This window comes from Aythya fuligula, chromosome 5 (genome assembly GCF_009819795.1).
Source record: "Aythya fuligula isolate bAytFul2 chromosome 5, bAytFul2.pri, whole genome shotgun sequence".
Classification (NCBI taxonomy): domain Eukaryota; kingdom Metazoa; phylum Chordata; class Aves; order Anseriformes; family Anatidae; genus Aythya; species Aythya fuligula.
The window spans coordinates 31536283-31557743 of record NC_045563.1 but is presented as its reverse complement, the minus strand read 5'-3'; the positions used below and the strand labels follow the sequence as shown (position 1 = coordinate 31557743).

At 49.4% G+C, this 21461-nt stretch overlaps 1 protein-coding gene across 2 annotated transcripts; it reads left to right on the top strand.

Annotated features, from left to right (window-relative positions):
• Window positions 1–6868: 6868 nt before the first annotated feature.
• PGGHG (protein-glucosylgalactosylhydroxylysine glucosidase) lies at window positions 6869–20874 on the top strand. 2 transcript variants are annotated; one of them, XM_032189473.1, is made up of 13 exons: window positions 6869–7132; window positions 8214–8424; window positions 9032–9467; window positions 10543–10662; window positions 10860–10991; window positions 11338–11449; window positions 15245–15317; window positions 15828–15964; window positions 16582–16715; window positions 16980–17075; window positions 17531–17628; window positions 19786–20000; window positions 20170–20874. In XM_032189473.1, exons 1-13 carry the CDS (start codon window positions 6880–6882, stop codon window positions 20232–20234), a joined length of 2082 nt encoding a protein of 693 aa, XP_032045364.1. In that variant the 5' UTR covers window positions 6869–6879; the 3' UTR covers window positions 20235–20874. The 2 variants fall into 2 exon arrangements, with proteins under 2 accessions (XP_032045364.1, XP_032045365.1); XM_032189474.1 differs by lacking the exon at window positions 6869–7132 and adding an exon at window positions 7480–7699.
• The last annotated feature ends 587 nt before the right edge of the window (window positions 20875–21461 follow it).

Genomic DNA, 21461 nt, shown 5'->3' with positions numbered 1-21461 from the left:
AGGATGTCTGGAAATACGGTTTGCTCTCCAGATCTTTCTGAGTGGGAGCAAGTGCTGGCTGTCAGCTTTCCTTGGGCTTAGGAAGCTTGGTGTGTGTTTGGGTGGTGGGCTGGGGGGTGTGTGTGCCTTCACACAGGATCAAAAGAAGTCAGATGTGTAGCAGCCAGCAGACCACTTTTAAAGTGGTAATTTAAAGTGATGTTTAAAGCCTTGAGCATTTTCTTGTCAGGAGTTTAACTTAATTTTTCTCTTCTGTGCTCATGCTGAGTAGTTCCTCGGCATCTGCTTTTTGCTGCACTGCAACTCTACTAGGTAAAAGCTCAAGAGGGAAACCATGCAGCCCTGGGGCCTGCTGCAAACCTCTAAAGGAATACTGCCTCCAGGACAGCACAGGATTGCTGGTTTGTTCCCTTACCAACAAGCACGCGGACCAAGCAAAGCCCACAGACCCCGGTGTTTAATGCAAACATGGATTTTAATGAACAAACTCGGGGTTCTTTCCTGGGTGAAGATTTGTTCTGTGATCTTATTTTTGCTCACACTTCTGCTCCCGGGGGTGTAGGTGGTTCTGGCCACTTCTTAATCTCCTCTGCTCTTGTAGTGCTCCACGTGTGCCAAGACCCAAGCTGTTGGTGCCAGGAAGCATGTGAACATGGCAGCCAGTGCGATGGCCTGCTCCTGCGGGAGGGAGAAGGACCAGAAGAATCAGCGGGGTGGCTGCACAGCAGCTGCAATGCCCGTGGGGTCCCCAGGGCAATTGCATGCTGCGGCGTCTAATGCAACAGAGTGTGCTCATCTGCGTGCCCTGCCCTTTCCAGGCTGTCAGGTGAAAACTTTTTCGGGGCTGTAGAAAGGACATTTGGGTAAGCACAGCAGTTTCTACCAACAGCGGACCAAGCCATCTGCTCTCTAGGTCTGTTTCTATTGCTCTGTATTTCTCGGTCACGATACCTGCTGGGAAGTGTGGCTGTGTCCTTCAGGCGGCTGCGAGACTCGGGCTTGGGCCCACAGAGTTTGCAGAAGCAGCTGTGCCTGACTTTCAAATGACTTTGAGGTGGGAAGAGCAACGCAGCAGCCTCTGCCATTTTTGGCACACAAGCACGGCACTTAACCCGTTGTGCTGTCATTTTTATTTCTTATTTGGCTTGAAGAAGAGTCTTCAGGCCTGTGAAACGCTTCCTTGCAGACCTTGGAAATGCAGCTTGGGGGTAAACTCCACAAGCAAAAGCTGGCAGCGAAACCCACCCAGGATTTTTGGCGTAAAGCTCCTTTTTTTTTTTGAGCTCCTTTCACCCAGCCCAGGAGGGTCTCTGCAGCTGGAGCAGCTGCTGTTTTGGTGGGCAATCGTCCCCACTGCCAAAGGAAGGAATGGTGGAGGGACCTGCACAGCTCAGCTCTGCGGGGGCAGCAAACCTTCCCTGCACAGGAGGACACCTGCTTTGGGGGTGAGTGCCCCTCTGGAAATGGCAGTAAAAATTGGGGGGTGGGGGGTGGGGGTGGGAATGGGGTTGGGGCTATCCCTGCACTGTTGGGGTGCCTGGGGCCTTCAAGCAGCCCCATGGAGGGCACTCTGGGCTGTAGGGGACTTAAAAGGCAGGCGGGGTACTGAATGGACAAAATAAAAGGAAAGCAAGAGCCGGGGGGGTAGGGGATAGGAGGTGTGTGCACCTTTCTTCCTCCCTCTCCCCCCACCTCACTTTAATTCCCAGCAAAAATTTGGGTCTGTATGCCAATACCCAGGCCGTCCCCAGCTACCTCCCCCCCTCCCACCCGGTTTATTTTTTTTACCCCCCCCAAAAGCTACTCACCCCAGCAGAAATCGGGTGTTCGGGTGGTTTGGAGGTGACCCCCGCCCGGGGGACCCGTGGTGCCCGCAGCATGGTGGCCAGCAGCCGGGAGCCCCTCTGGAAGCCCCACATGGCGGCAGGCTGAGCGCTGCCCTCCTCGCTGCAACTCGGACTGCAGCTGCCCGGCCCGTCACTGCCACCCCCCTGCTGCCACCCCTCGGCACCCGGCCCGCTCTCCTGGGAGCGTGGCAGCGGAAAACCTGCGAGCCTCGAGGCTCTCCTCGAGTGCTCGCTGTGTTTTTCCTCCCCCGGGGAGTGTTTGGCCTTCTGCCTGCACCCCACAAACAGCAGCCCCAGCCATCAAGGGAAGGCATCTCTGCAAAGTCCTGCTGGAGAGCAAACCTTTTATTCTGAACTTTGTTAAATTTGTAAGACCCATAAAAAGCATATGCATTCTTTAAGGTATTACAGATGTGATGGCCAACCCTTGCTTGGCCTGAACCAGCAATGTCTGCTCGGCTCCTCCGTCTTCCCTTTGTGGCTCAGCGAATGCACAGGCTCCCAACCAAGCACTTACAGGCACTGTACGTGATATTATGATCTGTTCTGCAAGCCACGGACTGTTGGAGACGCTGACGGATTCGTTGGTGGTGTTTGGTCAGGTTGGGCTGATGTTTGCAGAAGCAACTTCCTACTTGCCTCAACCCGATAGCAGAAGTGGCTGAAAGCCTCGAGCCTGGGTCGCATTCCTGCGATGTGCAGGCACTTGTCAGAGGGACAAGTCAGGCCCCTTTGCTTCAACACGTGCCAGCTTCGTTGAATAACCCAGCTTTGTTCTTCTCTCCCTTAAAAACAGCTACACAGAAAGATTATTGAGATTTGTACAGAATTGGGAATGCTCTCCTGGCAGCTGCTGGGGTTTTGTGGTGTGCAGCGGGCTCCTCTTTGGGGTAAAACTGGGTTATTATTATTATATTGAGAAGGTCAGAGACTTTCTCCCAGAGCACCAGCTGTCTCAGGAAGGTACAGCTTTTTACCTTACAAGTGGCCCAGTGAGCTGCGTGGACCAGGACAGGCCAAGCACACTTTTGTTGATGAAAGATGACTGAAGAAATTTAAAAGCAGTACGAGAATCCTCTTACCTTATATCTGCTGCATGCAACTGGCTTTCTGAAGGATTCCTCTTTGACTCCTGTCTCATGAGAACTTTTTTCCAACTCGCTGACAGTGAGCTGGAAAATCTCCCTATGTGGCAGTCACAAAGCTGGGGAGGTGGTGGAACCTCCAACAGCAAAGATCTCTTCTTTTGAGCAATTTCACAAAAACACTTTTCATGTTGAGATAAGGAAGGAGACTCTTAGTCCTCTGACATCCAGGAAATCCCTGTTTATATCTCATGCTTACTCACTTTCCTCCTCCTAATTGTATTAGGAGACATTGCAACACCTGCTTCCATCAATCCTCTCCCGCTCAGCTTTTTAGGGTGCAAAGGAGGGGGGGAGCATTCCTGTACCTTTCTGAAAACCTTGGTGAGAAACCTCTTTTGCTCCTGTAGATCAATCTTCTCATGCGAGACAAATACTCGTGTTGAGGAGCATTGCTGGGATGAACATGGAGGACAGCAGGAGTGGCCACAGTTTGACCCTGTCTCCTAAGAAGCTGTAGAACAGCCCATGTTCTTGCCTCTTACATCCTTGATATTCTACCTCTCCTTTCCCCTTCCTCCCTGGAAGCTGCTTCAGGACATGTTACCAAGTGTGCCTGTGGAAAACCCCTCAGCCCCGTTTAGCATGATTGGACCCAGAGGTGGGACAAGGAACATTTTCTTTATTTTCTTTACAAGCCTACATGATGCTTTCAGCATGGGTTCTGGTCGTCTTCCTCCTGGCTCAGTCACTATCACTTCTCTTTGGTGCTGGTTGTGGGAGACTTGAGGCATAAACCTGAAGTGACTCACAGTGGCTTGCTCAGGAAGGTGTGGTGAGGAGCATTCATCTTCCCCGAGCCATGGCGAGCAAAGAGAAGCAACGTCTTCGCTTGCCTAGGAGAGCTTCTGGACGAAGGATTTGCTTCCTTCACACTGATAACAGCTTTGCTTGAGTCAGACATTGGCTTTTCTGTGGATTTGCAGAGAGTAGAACAGATGTGTAGTATTTATCCCATAAATGCTGGATTGTTCAATAAGATAATCCTCTCTGAGCACTGAGCCAGAGGCAGTAGGTTGCTACACGAGTCACAGCATCTGGCCATGCTGCTTTCCACGTGTCCACTGATCCCTGAGGAATGGACCTTAGATCTTTTGGCTAAAGGAGGTTTGTCCTTCCAAGGATCATGCAGGCTACAGAGGGTAGCTGTGTAGAGGCTAGGATTTGACCTTAAAAGCATTTTGGCATTGATGCTGCCCTACGCATTTACCTATATTGCTCACATTTGGTGTAGGGTGGATTATTTTTTTGTTCTCCCATACTCAGTTTGAAGCTTTCCAGCAGCTGTAGCGTGGCAGGACTGTGTTTCAGGTGCCAGGCAAGCTGCTAACGCAGTGCTCCCCTGCATCAGGGACACAGGTGGTGCTCAGTTTGGTTGAGCAGGGAGCCTTGATCATGCTCTTGCTCTCAGGAGCATTAAGGGTAACAAAAGCTGAGGTTGCTCTATGCCTGGGCTGACCTTGGAGACAAGGTGAGGGAAAGGGAGCAGGATCAGACTCAGAGAGAAGACACCGAATGAAGTAAGAGGTGGATCTGGGACCTCCATCTTCCAGTGGGCACTGACAAATGAACTGGAGGCACATCTGGAATCCAGAGAGAAATGTGCACTTAGGTCTACGGTAGCTTCCTATTTTTTTCTTTCTTCCCTCCCCTTAATGCCCCCACTTCCTAAGCCTAGGTCAGCAACGCGATGCTTCTGTGCCTTCCTGTGGCTGCCACGTTTGATGGAGAGCACGAGTGTGTCTGCAGAGGAGCAGCCATCCCCCTTTGCTGCAGGACACACGGGATGAATTTGGCCACTGCAGTTGGCAATTGCAAGATCTGTTTTTCTGCTCGTGTATAAAGCCGGACTGTGACATGAGATGGTAAGAACATTGCTCTGGAAAAATCTGCAGGGAAATGTGTAGTTGTGGTCTTGGGCATAGAGGATGTCTGTGCAGCACCGTGGCTTCTGGCTGTCTCAAAGCAGTCTCTGCTGGAGACAGACAGCTGCTCCTCCAAAGTAGGGCCTCAGGTGCATCGAGGCCATGGCTTATCTGCATCAGCAAGCTGGAATTGGGGTTTGGGTGCTACACGAGACGTGGTTTTACAGGTGTTTCTGTGTTTGGGTGGTGTCAAGATGATGCAGCCTGGCAGGTCGAGCTCAACATGCGGAAGAAAGCATGTTTGACCTTGTAGCAGAAGGTAAGCTGGGCATCTTTGAGGACAGCTCAGTAAACCCTTGTGTTCTGTGTGTGACAGGGCTTTAAAAATGACAGAAGGTCTGGGAGGAATGGGGATTCATGCTAGAAGTGCCTTCGTGGCACAGCATATCAGGGTGGGGACTGCTCTGCACCAGAAAAACAAGCTGCAGCGCCAGCAGCGGTTCAAAGGACGGAAGCTGGAAAGTTACAAAACTGAAGTCTGGGTCTCCAAAAGCAGGCAAGTAAAAGGGTCACAATGCAGCTGGGGACAAAGGGCAGTTGTCAGCCACAATTCCTTCTGCAGAGGGCTTTGTGCTGCTTTCTCAATGGAGAGCGATGGTGGCCGTCTGCCAGGGCTGTGCTCATTGCTGAATTCCTTGGACAGCTTTCAGCTGGCAAACTTTTTTTTTGTCTCAGTCCCTCTTTCCTGGTGCTTGAGGCAGCCCCAGTCCCTGGTGTGCCGGACGGTGAGCTTATCTAGGCAAGTACCTACGTGTCAACCAGATAATTTTTAAGGAAGGGGAAGGGCGGGGGGAGTTATTTCCTTCCTCCCATCTCAGTTGGGCAACTTCCGTCGTCTCCCCTCCAGCAGGGCCCCACGGCAGCAGCCTGCATGGTCAGAGTCCGAGCACAGCCTGACATGAAAGGCAAGGTCAAATCTCCGAACTTCCCACACCTCTTTTTTTTTTTTTTTTTTTTTAACTCCCTCCCTGCAGGCAGGAGGAGTGCTTTTCCTTGTGATTTGATTGTGGGCACCGCCTGACGTGAGCCAACTGAGCTGTCCCCAAGCACGGCTGGGCAGCCCGTGGGGACAGCTTTTGGGTACTGCCCAGAGCTGGTGTCCTCCCTGTGCTCGGAGAGCCTGTCTGTGCTCTACTTCTACCATTTTTTATATTAATGCAGTGCCTAATGCTGAGAGGCACCAGGTGCAACTCATTTCTGCAATGTTCTCTTTATATGTGCATATATTAAAAAAAATAAAATAATAATAATAATAAAAAATATATATTATATATATATATAATATATATATATTGTATATAATTTATATATATAAATATATAAAAGAAATATGATGTTCCTTCCTCAGCAAGCCAGTAACTGAAGTGAAACTAGAGATGCAAGAGGGAAGTGTGGAGGTACCACGAGGATAAAGAATAAAAGAATATTCAGTAATGTTGTAGAATAATGTTGGGAGGAGGAAGAAGAAGAGGAAGGAAGAGGAAGATTGTTGTGTGATGTGATGTATTGGGAGGAAGTGGTGAGATACTAGCATGGAGAGAGAAGTGAAAGGGGAAAAAATGGAGAAGTGATAAAAGCAATGAGCACGCAAGATTTGGGTAAGTTAGAGAAGCTGGCTGGGAGATGTCTGCCAAAAAGGAAGCTACACAGGAGGAAATGAGCCTAGGTGGAGCTGACCCACCTGAGGCACTGGGATGGAGGAAAACTGTGGCTTGGAGGTGCTGGTGGTGACCAGAGGGGAAAATAAAGGAAACAGAGACCCTAGGAATATAGCGAGGTTGGAAGCAGATGAGCAGGAAGGTTGTGCAAAGAGGGGCGATTTGCAGCCACCATTTTCAGCTGCCATCTCCCCCCCCAGCCATGCTTGGCCTTACACCAACTTTGTGTTGGGATTGCTCCATCCAGCCCTTTCCTCTGACTTTTACTTTTTTTATTTTTGTTCTGCAGCTTGGGCTGGTAAAAATGACTGACGGCAAGGAGGACCCTGCTGTGTTCACCACCACTTGTTTGCCCTCAGACCAGCGCCTTCTTGCTACGGTGACCAACGCGTACCTCGGCACCCGTGTGTACCGGGACATCCTCCATGTCAACGGGGTGTACAACGGCGCAGTGGGCGACACGCACCGTGCTGACGTCCCCAGCCCCCTCAATGTGAGAATGACTGTGCCTGGTGCGGACAGCCTGGCTGAGACCTTCACCCTGAACACCCGGACGGGTAAAGAGCAAAGCACAGAGAAGGTGTCCCTATCCTGCAACTTTCCTACCTGCAGCATGTGTGCCCTTGGCTCTTCCTCTCCGACTGCTGGCCACCCTCTGCTGGAAGTTAAGCCTCCTTGCCTCTTCCAGGAGCTCACATCTTTCTTCTCCCTGCTCTCCACTCACCCATGGGGTTGACTCAGTGTGTACCAATTAGGTCTGTGAAGGATGTCAGCTCCACCCCAGCAGTGGAATTCATTGCTCTAGGTGCAGTCAGTACTGGAGCTTCTGTGCAGGACAGATAGGTAGTTTTGTTGGCAAAGGAGATTTGATCCGTCAATTCAAATGTTTATAAAGAGATGAAATGAATCATACCCCGGATTACATTGACTGTCATAGGTGTCTGACTGTTTGGTTCAGGTGCAGGCATTTATTTTGGAGGCAGCTAGCTAATGGTTGTAAAGTGAACCCTACAGTGTGTTTTTAAAGGAGCCAGAAATTGATATGGCATTGTTTGCTCTCGCCTTTGGACAACAGCCAGCTCTGACCTTGATGTCATGCACTGGAATGTCTAGTTGGAAGAAAGGTGAGGAGGGTTTTTTGCTGATCTCTCTGTGAGTGCTCATTTTGCAGATTTCAGGATGTAGCTTTACAGAGTACTAAATTCATTTATTTTCAGAAGCAAATCTTCTCTTAGTAGTGGTACATATTGAATGAAATGGGCACTTTCATTCATGCATGGAAGACATGCAGAAGACTTTCCTTTCCCACATTACTCTTATGAAGTTGCTTTGGAATAAGTGGAGAATAAAAGCAGGTGATTTTCAGATTATATCTCAACCCCTGCTGGAGCCAGGCTCAGTAAAGACTGTTTAATGGTGAAACCTTGTTTAAAAAAAAAATAATTATAAATCCATTCCTCACCAGCTTGGTCAGATTTAGTGTGTTAACAGTGTTCTCCAGTCAAAATTTATGTTCTGGCCTGGATCTGGGGAAGACTGTTCCTTTGCCAATAGGGACCAGTAAATAAGGTAGAAATGGTAGTCTGGGGCAGAACATCAGGACCTGGCAGCTAAAAAGGCTGACTCTTGCACTTGCAGGAACCTTCTGCCACGTGCTTCAGTCAACTGATTATACAGCCATCCATCAAATCTACGCTCACCATTCCCTTGTTCACCTGATGGCCTTCAGCATCACCATCCGGCGGTCAGCTCACACCGGCCAACCCATCACGGTGCAGCTCCAGACTCCTTTTGTGCCAAAGAGCCAGGACTTGGACCTGCACCAAGGACCGGACTTCCAGGGAGCACAGTGAGTTTGCATCACAGGCAGGAGCCTGGCCTGGAACAAATCCTTCACAGATTGTAGCACGTTGCCTTGTTCCCAGATAGGAAACTGAAAAAAATAAGGCTAGAGTTAGACTGAGATTATAAGTATTGTTGAGGTTTGTGCAAATTTACTTCTTCCTGACAGGAACAAGAAGTGTATATATATATACATACATACATATGCAAATATACACACATGCATATACCTATTTATTATATATAAAATATATAGAAACACTTTTATTAGCTGCAATGCCAAAATTATTATCTATGCTGACACACAAGAGCATCAGAGGCCACAGGGACTATATGTGATTACAAAGAAATGAGTTTGGGGAAAATTGTGAGCTTGGAGGAGATAGCCATTTTTAGAGGTTTTGTGGGGCTGGGGACCCAGTGAGAGTTGTGATGGATCTCAGTCTTCTACAGTTTGGAATTGAGACTGCCGCTGAGCTGAAGTATGGGGACAAGGGAGCTTCTTTCCTAGGTGGGAACAGGGGAAAAATTCAGCTGATGGTTCACCCTGCGTGGGTTGATTTGCACTTCTGCTCTGCTCTTACTTTTCCCTTTCTTTTTGCCATCCCCTGCAGCTACGTCTATGGGACGACGCTGGTTCCTGAGGTAGAGGGGGGACCCCAGCCTACTGTTCACATGCTCTGGACTCCTGTGCCACAAGACCTGACTTTGTGCGGGGAGGAGCAGGAGCAATCCTGGGAGTTCCTGACAGCTGTGGCTGAAAGCGAAGAGGAGGTGAAGAGGAGCTACAGCGAGGGGCTGGCCCTCATTGCCTCTGGCTCCCTGCATTCCTCCCACATCCATGCCTGGGATGCGCTGTGGCAAGGGTGCTGCATCGACCTGGATGGCCCTCTGCCTCTAAGACAGGCCCTCTACGGGTGTCTGTATTACCTGCTGAGCGCCATCCCTCCCCGGGACAACCCGGGTTTCCTATTCCACGGCATCAGCCCTGGCGGCTTGTCCAATGGCACCCAGGGTGAGGACTACTGGGGGCATGTCTTCTGGGACCAGGTGGGTTAAAGCTGTGCTGTCGGTTCACCTCAGGGCTTTGAGCAGCAACTGGGATAGAGAAAACTCTGTGTGAGGTTGCTCACCTCCTCCCTGATGGTAGGGGTGTCTTGGCACCAGCCTCTTGTAGAAGAGCATCCTGCTTCTCCTTAGCTAACAGCTAGTGAGACACAGCTCCATCCTAGGTATTTCTCATGTTAGTTATTTCCTCTAACTCAAAAGTTAATTGCCTAAAGCCAAGCTAGAAGGCTGGTGTTGATGTTTAGGCAGTGGGGGTGAGAGGCCAAGAGGGATCCCACGGCAGGGCAGCTCTCTTCCCCATGCTAAGATAGGTCGCTCACCCAGGGGAGGCCAAAGCAAAGGGAACTTCAGTGTCTAGTTTAAAGCGAGGCCACTAACATATGGGAAACAAGTTGAAAACAGCCTGAAATCCTCCCAGCTTTGGTGGCATCAGCAAACCCTATTGTGCTTGAGGTAACTATTGAAAAAGCAAGCGTTTTCTATGTTTTCAGCTTTTTGGCATGGGTTTGTTGTGTACTCAGCAATCCAGTCCATCCGGGCAGCTTTGCCCTGACCAGAGGCTCAGAGCTGCCCTTGGAGACAGCTGCACCGAATGAGCACGCAGCTCTGCAGTTGAATATTTAAAGCATAACGTGAGCGAGAAACATGGCTAGATGGTGCTGAGTCCCCTGTGCTGCACCCAGCCTGGTCTTTCAAATGGGCAAAGGCTTTTTAGTCCTGTGGGTCTTATTTTTGACTCACACCAGAGCCCTTGGCTTTTTGGAGGACTCCTACCTCCCCTCTTTTGCATGCTGACGGTCCCGCCGAGATAATCCTAGCAAGATACCATGGGGGTGGCTAGCAGAGGATAGGAGGTTTGGGTGCCTAGATGCACTTTTGAGGGCAGAAACAGACCTTTGAGGGATTATCCCTTTTAGTGAGCCAATGTGACAGCACCTTTAAGCAGCAGCAAAGTCATGGTCAGAGCATTCAGGACTGGGGGTGGACTTGAACTGGTGGGAGCAGTTGGGTGCCCAGCCAGCCAATTTCACCACCTTGCTTTGCTCGATGTTTTCAGGACACCTGGGTGTTCCCAAACATCCTGCTGTTTTACCCTGAGGCTGCCCGAGCCATTCTGGAGTACCGAATTCGCATGCTGGAAGGAGCCTTACGCAACGCAGAGGAGCAAGGCTACAAGGTGGGGACAGGGCTGTTGGGCTGGGGACAGTGCAGCCCAGCCAGCATCACCCAGCAGCACAGTTGGACTTTCTTCCTCCTCTATGGCTCTATCTTTAGCCAGAGGCTGTGAGTTGGGCTTTGCCTGCAGGCTGTAAACAGGGAAGAGTGTCAGAAGAGGTTGTGTTTAGCTGCTCCATGGGTGTCTTCTCCCAGCAGGGTGCTAAATTCCCGTGGGAGAGTGCAGCCACTGGCCAGGAGGTCTGTCCTGAGGACATCTATGGAGCCCAAGAAATTCACATCACTGGGGATGTTTTGATGGCCTTTGAGCAGTATTATTACACCACGCAGGTAAAGCGAGCGTGTGCCACACAGAGGGCCTGGTGGTAAGGCCTGTAGGGCATCTGATGACTGTCACTGTCCTTTCTCAGAGACACTCTGCAGTTATCTGCTCCTGTCGGAACTGCCAGTAGCATCCTGGGATCCTTTCTTCATCTCCTCCTCCCATTCTTGATCCTCCATGGGTGGCTCGGCATCCTATTGACTCAATTCAGGCCAGTTTTCTGCCTTTTTCCCCTGCTCTGTGTATTTTCTTATAGCTTCTTTCCTTCTGCTGAATCCAGGCCTGTCTGAATTTGCCTCATGCTTCCCTGTTTTTCCCTCATCCCTGTTTTTCTCTGGCTTTGGCTCCTTCCAGGACCAGAAGCTGTTCAGAGAGGATGGAGGATGGAAGCTGGTGGGGGCCGTGGCTCAGTACTGGTGCAGCAGGATGGTGTGGAGCGAGGAGGAGCAATGCTACCACATCAGAGGTACTTCTGCAAGTGCCAGGCCTGTTCGTGGGGAAGGGCTTTGCAAAGAGAGGCTCAGAACTCCTCCAGCCAGACCTGGGTGGGAACATGTGGGTTCTGTAGCCTCCTGCCCTGTTATCCACGTCTATGTCCATGTGGCAAGATGCCCAGATCTTTCAGTGCCACAAGACCAATTGGTTTTTCTCTCAGCCCCTTGCTGCTCACAGGACACCCCTCAACGTCCCCTTCCATGGCAGTATAAATTGATGCGACAAGCCTGGGTGCTGTTTGAGGTCTGATGGTGTGACTGGCCACACTTTGGAAAATAGGATACGAGGGCTTTAGAGAGGAGGGAGAAAGGTTCAGCAGGTGACAGGGATGTACCTCTGCATGATGGAAGTGAACCTGGGAACACTGTCGCTTTAGGAGACAGCAGGGAAATGCTTGTGAATTGTCCCAAAGGAACTGGGGAAGGACTCCTCTAAAAAGGTGATGTGGCAGATGGCCCAGCTGAAGTGCCTCTACACCAGTGCATTCAGCATGGTAAACAAGTGGGAGGAGTTGGAAACCACAGGGCAATTAGAAAACCATGACTTAATTGCTGTCATGGAAATGTGGTGGGATGGATCACGTAACAGGAACACTGAAAGAGAGGGTTACAAGAAGGGCTTCAGAAGAGATGGAGGGCAGCACTCCTATACCTCCTTCCCTGCTTATGTTAAGTATTCAGGTTGGATTTCAGGAAAAGGTTTTTCACCAAGAGAGGGTGGTGAGGCACTGGGACAGGCTCCCCAGGGGAGTGGCTCATAGCACCGAGCCTGCCAGAGGTCAAGAAGCATTTGGAAAATGCTCTCAGACACATGAGTTGGACTCGATCCTGGTGGGTCCCTTCTGACTCGGATATTCTATGATTCTATAAGAAATGTCTCAACAGTGAAAAGCTGCCTCTGAGAAACAGCCACAGACAGGTTGAGAGCTTGTGGATAAAAGTTAAGGACTGGACCAATAAAGGACACCTCGTGGCTGGGGTTTACTACAGGCTGCCTGATCAAGGGGAGTCTGTGGACGTGGCCTTCAGCTACAAGCAGCATTGTGCTTGCAGGCATTCATGGTGGGGGGGGATTTCAGCTACCCAGATATCTGCTGGGAAAGCTGCACAGCAGGCTGTAAGCAATCCAGGAGACTCCTGGAGTGCATTGAGGATAACTTCCCAGTCCAGGTGTTAGAGAAGCCAACCAGAGAAGAGGCATTACTGGACCCGGTGCTCGCCAGTGCAGATTAACTCATTACGTAGGTGAAGATTGGAGGCAGTCTGGGCTGCAGGAACCACACCCTGCTTGAGTTCGTGATCTTGAGGGAATATGGACCCGGCAGAGAGCAAAGTCAGGACCCTGAACTTTAGAAAAGGGAAATTACAGCTATTTAAAGACCTAGTAGATGAGATCCCTGGAACACTGCTCTTAGGAATAGAGGAGCTGATCGGAGCTGGCAGCTCTTTCAGGATGTTTTCCTTTGAGTGCAATAGCTCTCTACCCCCACGTGTAAGAAATCAAGCAGGGAAGGCAGGAAACCAGCATGGCTGAGCAAGGGCCTGCTGGTCAAACTGGGGCGTGAGAAGGAAATAAGGCAGTGGCAGCAGGGATATGTGGCCTGAGGAGAGTACAGGGATGCTGTTCGGATGTGTGGGGATGGGATGTGGAAAGCCAAGGCACAAATGGAACTGAGATTGGCGAGAGATGTAAAAAATAACAAGAAGGGGTTCTATAGGTATGCTGGCCAGAAAAGAGAGGCCAAGGAGAGTGCCCCCCTTCTGATAAATGAGAAGGGAGAACTGGTAACGACAGACATGGAGAAGGCTGAGGGACTCAACTTCTTTGCCTTCATTTTCACTGCCAATCAGGCTGCCCACATCTCTTGAGTTGCTGAACACCTAGGCAGAGGCTGGGGGAGCAAAGTCCCTCCTACTGTAAGTGAAGAACACAGGTAGGAGACCATCTCATGGAACTGAACAGGTACAAGTCTATGGGGCCTGATGCCATGCATCCCAGGGTCATGAAGGAATTGGCTGATGGAGTTGCCAAGCCTTTCTCCATCATACTTGAAAAGCCCTGACAGGTGAAACCCCTGGTGACTGGAAGAAGGGAAACATCACTCTCATTTTTAAAAGGGTAGAAAGGAGGGCCTGGGGAGCTACAGACCAGTGAGCCTTGCCTCTGTGCCTGGGGAGATCATGGAACAAATGCTCCTGGAGGCCTTCTACAATGCAGGGAGGGGATTGTTCCCCTCTGCTCTGGCCACGAAGGTGCTCGGAGGGCTGGAGCACCTCTCCTATGGAGAGAGGCTGAGAGAGTTGGGGATCTTCAGCCTGAACAAGAGAGGGCTGCAGGGTGACAAAAAAAAAAAAAAAAAAAAAAGAATGCAAACCCTTCCAACCCGAGCCATTCTATGACTTGGCAACCCAGGCAGACCTTTTTTTTTTTTTTTTTTTTTTTTTTTTCTTTTTTTATGAGACCCGAGTTTAAATCTGACAGTAGCCTGCAGGAGTTGATTCCTTGAAGGTCTCCTGGTGTTGTTGGTGCCAACTAAGTACAACCACTGAGATGTCTGGCAGGACAAAGGGTGTCTCCATAGGCAGCAATCCTGCTGAAGCATTTTATGTTGAATGAGCACACATCACCAGTGACTTGAGGAAGATCTAAAAGAGATGCAGAGCTGTTTGTTGGCAGAAGGTCTGGAGGAGATGGCTGGGTTAGAGTGAAAGGATCTCAGTGCAGTTGGGGTGATCAGAGCTAGAAAAGCCCCCAGAGTTGCTGCAGGTTAGCTTGTGATCAATAGATCCTTTGTATTAAACCCCAGTGTCCTGAAAGTTGTCCCAGAAGGAGGCACTTGAAATGCCTATTTTCACTTTTCCTTTGGAAAGTGGACATAAGCAAGAGAAGGAGTTGAGCTTGTAACTAGCGAAATATGTCCAGTTAAGGACTTGAAGGTCACCTTGCCTACGAGTCTCAGCTCTGAAGTAAGGGAAATGCCCTCAGGTTGTCTGCTACCTTGAGAGTCTGCACTTTCTCAGCTAAATCACAGAATATTCCAAGTTGGAACGAAGCCACAAGGATCATCAAGGCTAACTGATAAAGCTGTAAGAGAGGGTGTTTATTCTTTACAGCAAATGCAAACACCACTTACATTCCCCTCTACTGAGCATTGCACTGAGATCACTTCCAGAAACAGGGAGGCAACACCTACTGTCAGGAAATATCAGGACTCCAAGCATGCAATAATGCAGGTACAATTCAAGACAGGTGTTTTCAGTAGTTATTAATGATTATCATAGTGAGAATGCTCAGGCACATCTCTTCCTCCATGCTCTCTGCCCAGTCGTTGCAGAGGCTGCACTTATATGCTGTTTCAAGGACATAAGGAAAATCACTGTAAAGTTAAAAAGGCAGAAATACATTCTTGGGAAGAATGGATGTTGGACAATCATCTGTTAATGAAACCAAGTTCCCATTTCTGGGAGGGATAGACTCCTTAGGGCCTATAGGAGGAGCACATCCAGTATTAGCTCAGTAGTGGGAGATAGAAACGATCAGGGCTACTAACTTTTGGTTGAAAGGAGTGTTCCTTTCATTAGGATAAACTTCTTAGACCTCTCAAATCTTAAGGATTAATAATTTTTCCACCACACTAGTCATGTGAGCAGGCATCAGTGCAATGGAGGGGTTCCCTTTCTTGTGCCAGCTCCCTGAGGAGGGGCACAGAGCCATGGCAAACCTTGGGTGTACTGCAGTGTGAAGTGTCCCCTTTCTCTCCCTCCAGGTGTCATGCCCCCAGATGAATATCACTACCAGGTTGATAACTCTGCTTACACCAATGCCTTGGCCCAGCGGAGGTAACACGCATGCTTTGGTTAAGGCACTGGGCCAATTTTCTTCTCTTCTGCCTAGCTGTTTGGCAGGGGTAGGAGACAGCAAGTCTCCCATATGCTGCACTCCTCTCCTCTCTTTGCATACCTCTGTCTGAGCTGGTCTCCTTTGCCTTTGTTTGCAGTCGGTGGAAGGAGGTAGATGTTCCCCTGGCAGTTCACCTGACCCTTCAGGTATCTGCATTAGGCAGAGGCATTTCACAAGTTTTTCATTTCATCTCCCTGCATTGTGTGGGATGTTTAGACAATTAGCCAGCTGGAAATATATGTAGGTAGACAAGGAGTCCCAGCTCCAGCAATGAAAGCTGTTACCCCGAGCTTAGACTTTAACCCATATTCTTTCTAAGCACTTGCTTCTTTGGCGGTGAGTTATGGCTCAATTAGTTTTTTGTGTTTCTCCCTCCCTTCTCTTTCCCTCTCTAAGGGGTCACAGGCACTTGTGCCTGATATAAAAAATTTTTCCTCGCTCCTTTTCAGCTTACGTTTTACAGCTGACATTGCTCAAGACCTCTTGATCCCTGTGCCAGAGGAGTGGGTGGAATGTGCCAACAAAATCAAAGTGCCCTTTGATATGGAGAAGAAATATCATCCTGAGTACGATGGTTACAGCCCAGGTGAGCGGAGGGGCAGCAAGCAGACCTTTGAATTGGCAGGTGCTCTTTCTTTTGAAGCACACGAGAGGCAGGGACAGTGCCTGAATGGTTGGCTGAAGCAAAACCTTCTAGCTTTTGCTCTCTCAGTGCAGCATTTGGGTTGCCAGTGTGGGGATCCTGATCTGTAGATGTTTTTTTTTCTGCTTCTTGGTGGATCGTTTTTCATTATTGTGGTCATACAAGTAAGAATTTTAGGTATGCAGAGGGTAGAAAGAGGCCTTGAGAGCATGGGCTACTGAGCTGCAGATGACATGGTGGCTATGAACTTGTATGTTGGCAGTTAGGTCTATCCTTCCAAGGTCAAGTGCGATGTATTGCCATTCCAGCAACCTCTGGCAGTGAAAGTTTGTGTGGAAGTGAACATTCAATTTAATGCCCCCTTGTACATTTTACTTGCCTTTAGCAAGGCAGCGATGACTTGTCCTCCTTGCAGTTCCACAACATTTCCAACGCGATGTGGTTTTTGTTGTTTTAAGTTTATGATTCTGTATGCCAGATTCATTCCCTTTAGTAAATAGACCATCAGTTATTCCTGGCTGGCATATGTGGTCTGACTGATTCTTGGCTCCTTTTCCCAGGTGAACTTGTGAAACAAGCTGATGTTGTCTTGCTTGGATTCCCTCTGATGCACTCCATGAGCCCTGAGGTCCGGAGGAATGATCTGGAGATGTATGAACCTGTCACCGAGGTGAATGGGCCAGCCATGACCTGGGTAAGGAGAGGGGCAAAGCCTGAGGTGGCTTTCATCCACAAGGTGGTAATTTCTGTCTGAGTTAGTCAATGCCAGCCCGTATCAATGGGCATAAACCTACTTTAAGTGATAAGAGAACGCAGACAGTTATCTTGGAGCTAGAAATATGTTCAAAAGGGATCTACACTGAAGACTGCTAGTTGTGGTGTAACTCTGGAGGCTTTGCAGCATAGTCACCCCTGAGGGAGACAGCAGCCAGCAAAAGGACAGTTCTCCCTCCTGCAGAGCATGTTTGCGGTGGGCTGGCTGGAGCTGAAGGAGATGCAGAGAGCACAGAGCCAACTGAACAAGTGTTTCAGCAACATCACGGAGCCCTTCAAGGTCAGCTGTGTGGAGTGTTGTCGCTGCTTCCATGTGACAAATGTCTCTTGCTTCTATCTTGTGTGTTCCCAAGTAGATCCCATCTATGCTGTGTGTGCTTGCAGTCACTAGATGATTATCATATTGAGCTGGGTGGCTGCACGTTCAGTCTCCTCTCTGCATGTTTCCAAAGAACAGCAAGGAGGTGTTTGCTTCCTACCAAGCAATACAAAGCCAGGGGTCAGTATCCTGCTCATCCCAGGCTTCCTTCTTTCTTTAAGGGGTGGGAAAGGGAATGGAGGTGGCAGTATTTTAAAGGCCTACTTCATGCTGGGATGGGCAACAGCATAGGACTGTTGCAATACCCCTAATATGTGGCTGTGATGGTAAGCATATGCAAGCACACATAACTGTATGAAGGGTCCCAGTGAAACCACTGACTTTTTTTTCCCCTCCTCCCCCTCATACTGGAGTAGATCTGGGTGGAGAATTCAGATGGATCTGGAGCTGTGAACTTCTTGACAGGGATGGGTGGATTCTTGCAAGCTGTCCTCTTTGGTTACACAGGGTTCAGGTGAGACCTACATTATGTCTTGTCTAATTTCTAACCAACAAGTGACTTGAAATGTTAGCATTTAGCTGGAGCAACTTGTTGCTTGTGAAAAAGAAAAGAACTTGAAGCATCTAGCAAATTCCAGAACATCTGCCAATGGCTCCTGGCAGGTAGTGGTTAACGATCCTTGATGAACTGTGGTCACTGGGGACAGTTGGTCACCGCTGGAGAACAAAGCAGAGTTCTCAGAAATGATGAGCTTTGATCCATTTCTCCTCCAGCTATGTCAGTGTTTAAAGCCATTGGCTTCAAAAGGAGTCAAGACTTAACCTCCTTTTGCTGGAAGAAGGAGATAAAAGTAATCTTGAGCAAAACTGCCATTTTGCAAAGCTGTTTTCTTCCTTCCCTGTTTTTCTGCTGAGTAGAAAGGGAGTCTCAAGCAGGCAGAAGTTCTTCTTTCCATTTCTTTTGCACCTTTTTTGTTTGGTTTGCTAGATTATATATATATATTTTTTTTTTGCACAGGCCACGGTGGATATCACCATGGTGAGAGATGGTGACGCTGCTGAAATGGCAAGGGACTGGGAAATGTATTTGCTCTTTTCATGCCAAAAGACTAAAAATAGCATATGTAACAGAGGGGAAGTCTCCTGCTGAGTCCCAGAAACTGTGTGGAAAAGGATGTTAGTGCAAAGGGTCATAGATGGCCTGGCTAACAGCAGCCTGGCCAGTGAGAGATGCCACACACACAGGTGTAAGTCCTTCTGCATCCCCTCTGAAGTAATCTGCCATCCACACATAGGACTGCAACTTTGTGGAGGAAAAGTGGTCAGCTGGAATTGCCACAGCATTAAGATACCTTAGAAAACACCCTAAGCTCTTCATATAATTTCAAGCCTGCCTCTCACATCTGAAGCAGCTTGGTGGTTTCAACCCTGAAGCAGCAGTCCCTGGAGTATATTCTTAGAGTTTAATTGAGGATGGATCACACTGGCAAGTCTTTTGATTGCCAGCAAGGCCTTCTAGCTTCTGTGTTTTTACTCTGTGTGTGTGTGGCCAGAATCTGCTGAGAAATCCACCAGACTCTTGGTGGAGCTGGGTGTGAGCTACTATATTCCTCTCTGAAAACCTTAATCTCAGCTTTTGCGAAGCTTCAAGGTCTTCCGATGCAGTGTGTGTGTCAGATTTGGGCCTCTCTTCCAATAGGCTCAACCCACAGACTTTGGGGCTCGAGCCAAATTTCCAAAAATGTCACGATGACATTGATGTAGTCCTTGAGACCACACTCCTGCCTTGCTTGTTATAAGCCGTGGCTGGCTGGCACATTGCTCTGCTGCTGAGTACCTCCGTGGAGGCAGCGCTGTGAGCGGGGCAGCACAGGCCCACGCTGTGAGCCCCATTTAATTTCAGGCTGAGGACTGGTGGCATGTGTGTCTGGTATAACAACTTGGGAGAAGTGTGCTGTTTCTGCTCTTGGGCCTCTCTCAAGTCCTCTCAGTAGAGTCAAGTAGAGTCAAGAGTTCTCACAAGTCAAGATTTCAGCAAGAGATTTATTTAGTGACTGTTATCTTTTTTTTTTTTTTTTTTTTTTTTTTTTTTTTTGTCCAAAGCCAAACACAAAAATGGGCTCTGCTTGACTTTGGATAAGGCTTTGGAGAAAGGGTTTGAGCTGCTGGACTGATTTTTATCTTTCTGTGAAAGAGCACATATGGGGCTTTGAATTTATTCTGAGTTATTTTGGCAGTTTATTATCTGTATACAACTCCGCTGCCCACTGCTTGTTCCTGTGCCCAGTTCTCCTCCCCATCCCGGAGCAGGACATTTCTGAAGTTTTGCCAGCATAGCTGCTGATAAAGTCACCCCCTGAGCTGGAGCGGGAAACTGAGAGGGGAAAAAGTATAATCCTGCTGTGTTTTTGTTTGTTTATTTTAAATCCAACCTACGGATCCTAAGCTGGGCAACTGGAAGAGGGACAGAAACACCGGAGGGTGCTGGGCTGTGAAATCACAGCCCCAGTAGCTTTTCACCAGATGCTTTGTTGCTGTGTTTGGGATTTGCTTAGAGAGCCTTGGGATGCACCTAGGAGTCTTTCTGCCTGAAAATGCATGGAGTAAGAGGAGGAGCCACTAGGATACATGAGGGGGTGCTGTTTTGACTGACTTCCTCCTGCCTTTCCAGGATCACAAAGACCAGCCTTCTCTTCAACCCCTCATGTCCTGATGACATCCACAAGTTGAAAGTCACTGGTGTCTCCTACTTGGGGAACAAACTGAAGTTCACCATCACCAAGGAAGAGATGAGGATTGAAGTGTCTGAATCTCCCCTTGACCCTCCCGCACTGCCCCTGGAGGCAGTGCTGGAGGAGTCAGGGCAGCGGTTTCCCCTGGGTGAAGGTACGGTCATGACCCTGGGTGACCATGCGTGCTGGCCTTGCAGTTGTCCAACAGCACTTCCTGCTCTCTAGCTCTTCAGGAAGTCATTGCTTGGGCAACTTTCCTATAAATGAAGAAAATGTTGGGAGGAACTGTTCCCGTGCTTCATGCATGTTGTTTTTTGTTGCAGGGCAGAGCATCTCCTTCCCCACGGTGGCTGGATGGATTCAGAGGTCACCCACCAAGGCGCATTAAAGCCTGGCTGATCTGGGTTTTGCATGATGGGAACTAAAATCCTGAAGTGCAGATGTCAGAGGAAGAAGGATGAGGCATCCTCGTGGTGTTCTGGCCTGTGCCGTAAAACTTTTGCCCCTGTGGGACTGTGTATGCTTTGTTTTCTTGGGCCTGGGGAAGGTGCGTGGAGCACTCACCATCACTGGGCTGGCAGCAGCTCTTTGAGTGAAACTGAGCATCCTTGTCCACAGTGGGGGGGACTGAGCCATGTGTTCCCACTTCACAGGCTGTCCCCATCTCTCACTTAGTAGAGGGGACAACACCAAGCCTAAAACCCATGTGCTTTGCACGAGGAGAGACCGGTGGAATGTGTGAGCTCAGTTTAAAATGCATTCTCTGAGTGGCCTGTGGATGCGAAACTCTGAGAAAGCAGCGGGTGCTCTTCCTGCTGTGCTTCTCAAAGGGTTTTGCAGGCCTAGCCATGAATGCTTTGCCACGTCAATCTGCAGCAGCAGCCACCAGGAAAAGGAGGATCCCTTGGCCTCTGGTGTTTCGATGTGCCAAGTACCAGCACCCCCAGACCTTGACTCCCCTGTACTGAGAAATGCTGCCGAGGCAGTGTGATGAGGTGTGGATAAAGGCAAGGCTGAAACTGAGCATTGTTCTGGTGTACAATATGTGTGTTTTTGGTACTGTATTTCCTGCATGCATTCATCAGAGCGGCCGTGTGTTGAGCAAGGGGATTTTGAAGGCTCTCCCTGCCCTGCTGAGACTTGTTCTGCTCTGTACACAAACCCCAGGAATCTTACCTAAATGGATGGGAGTTTATAAAAAGCTTTGTGGCTGCTTGGCACCACAGACAGCATGTGGGAACACTTAGGCAAGGCAGCAACGGAGGTCCTCTGCCTTGTAATTAGTGCTGGCTCCTTACTGGGCCCGGAACCGCTAATTAGCAGCAGCCCTCAGCAGCAGGGCAGGACGCATGGCCCCCTCTGTCCTGCCCCATGATAACGGCTCTGGGGGCTGCACCTGGGTTACAGTGCTTGGGGAGGAGATAGGAATAAGGCCCCACTTGTGAATGGATGTTTTTGGCTGTGTTTCCAAAATGAGACAGCTTTGGCCGTAACACAAAGCAGCAGGGAGAGCCAAGCCTGAGGGCTGGGGATGTCTCCTGACCTGCTTAGAGCAATGGGGAAGGTCCCCATGGATCCTGTGTGGGCTGAGCCGGGGCGTGCTGTGGCTCACAGC

Bases quoted from the DNA above. Each gene is read 5' to 3' on its own strand.
- PGGHG (XM_032189473.1), top strand. From the start codon at position 6,880: ATGACTGACGGCAAGGAGGACCCTGCTGTGTTCACCACCACTTGTTTG. The intron at 15,318-15,827 runs GTAACACGCATG...GCTCCTTTTCAG, and splicing joins AATGCCTTGGCCCAGCGGAG to CTTACGTTTTACAGCTGACA. The intron at 16,716-16,979 runs GTAAGGAGAGGG...TCCCTCCTGCAG, and splicing joins ATGGGCCAGCCATGACCTGG to AGCATGTTTGCGGTGGGCTG.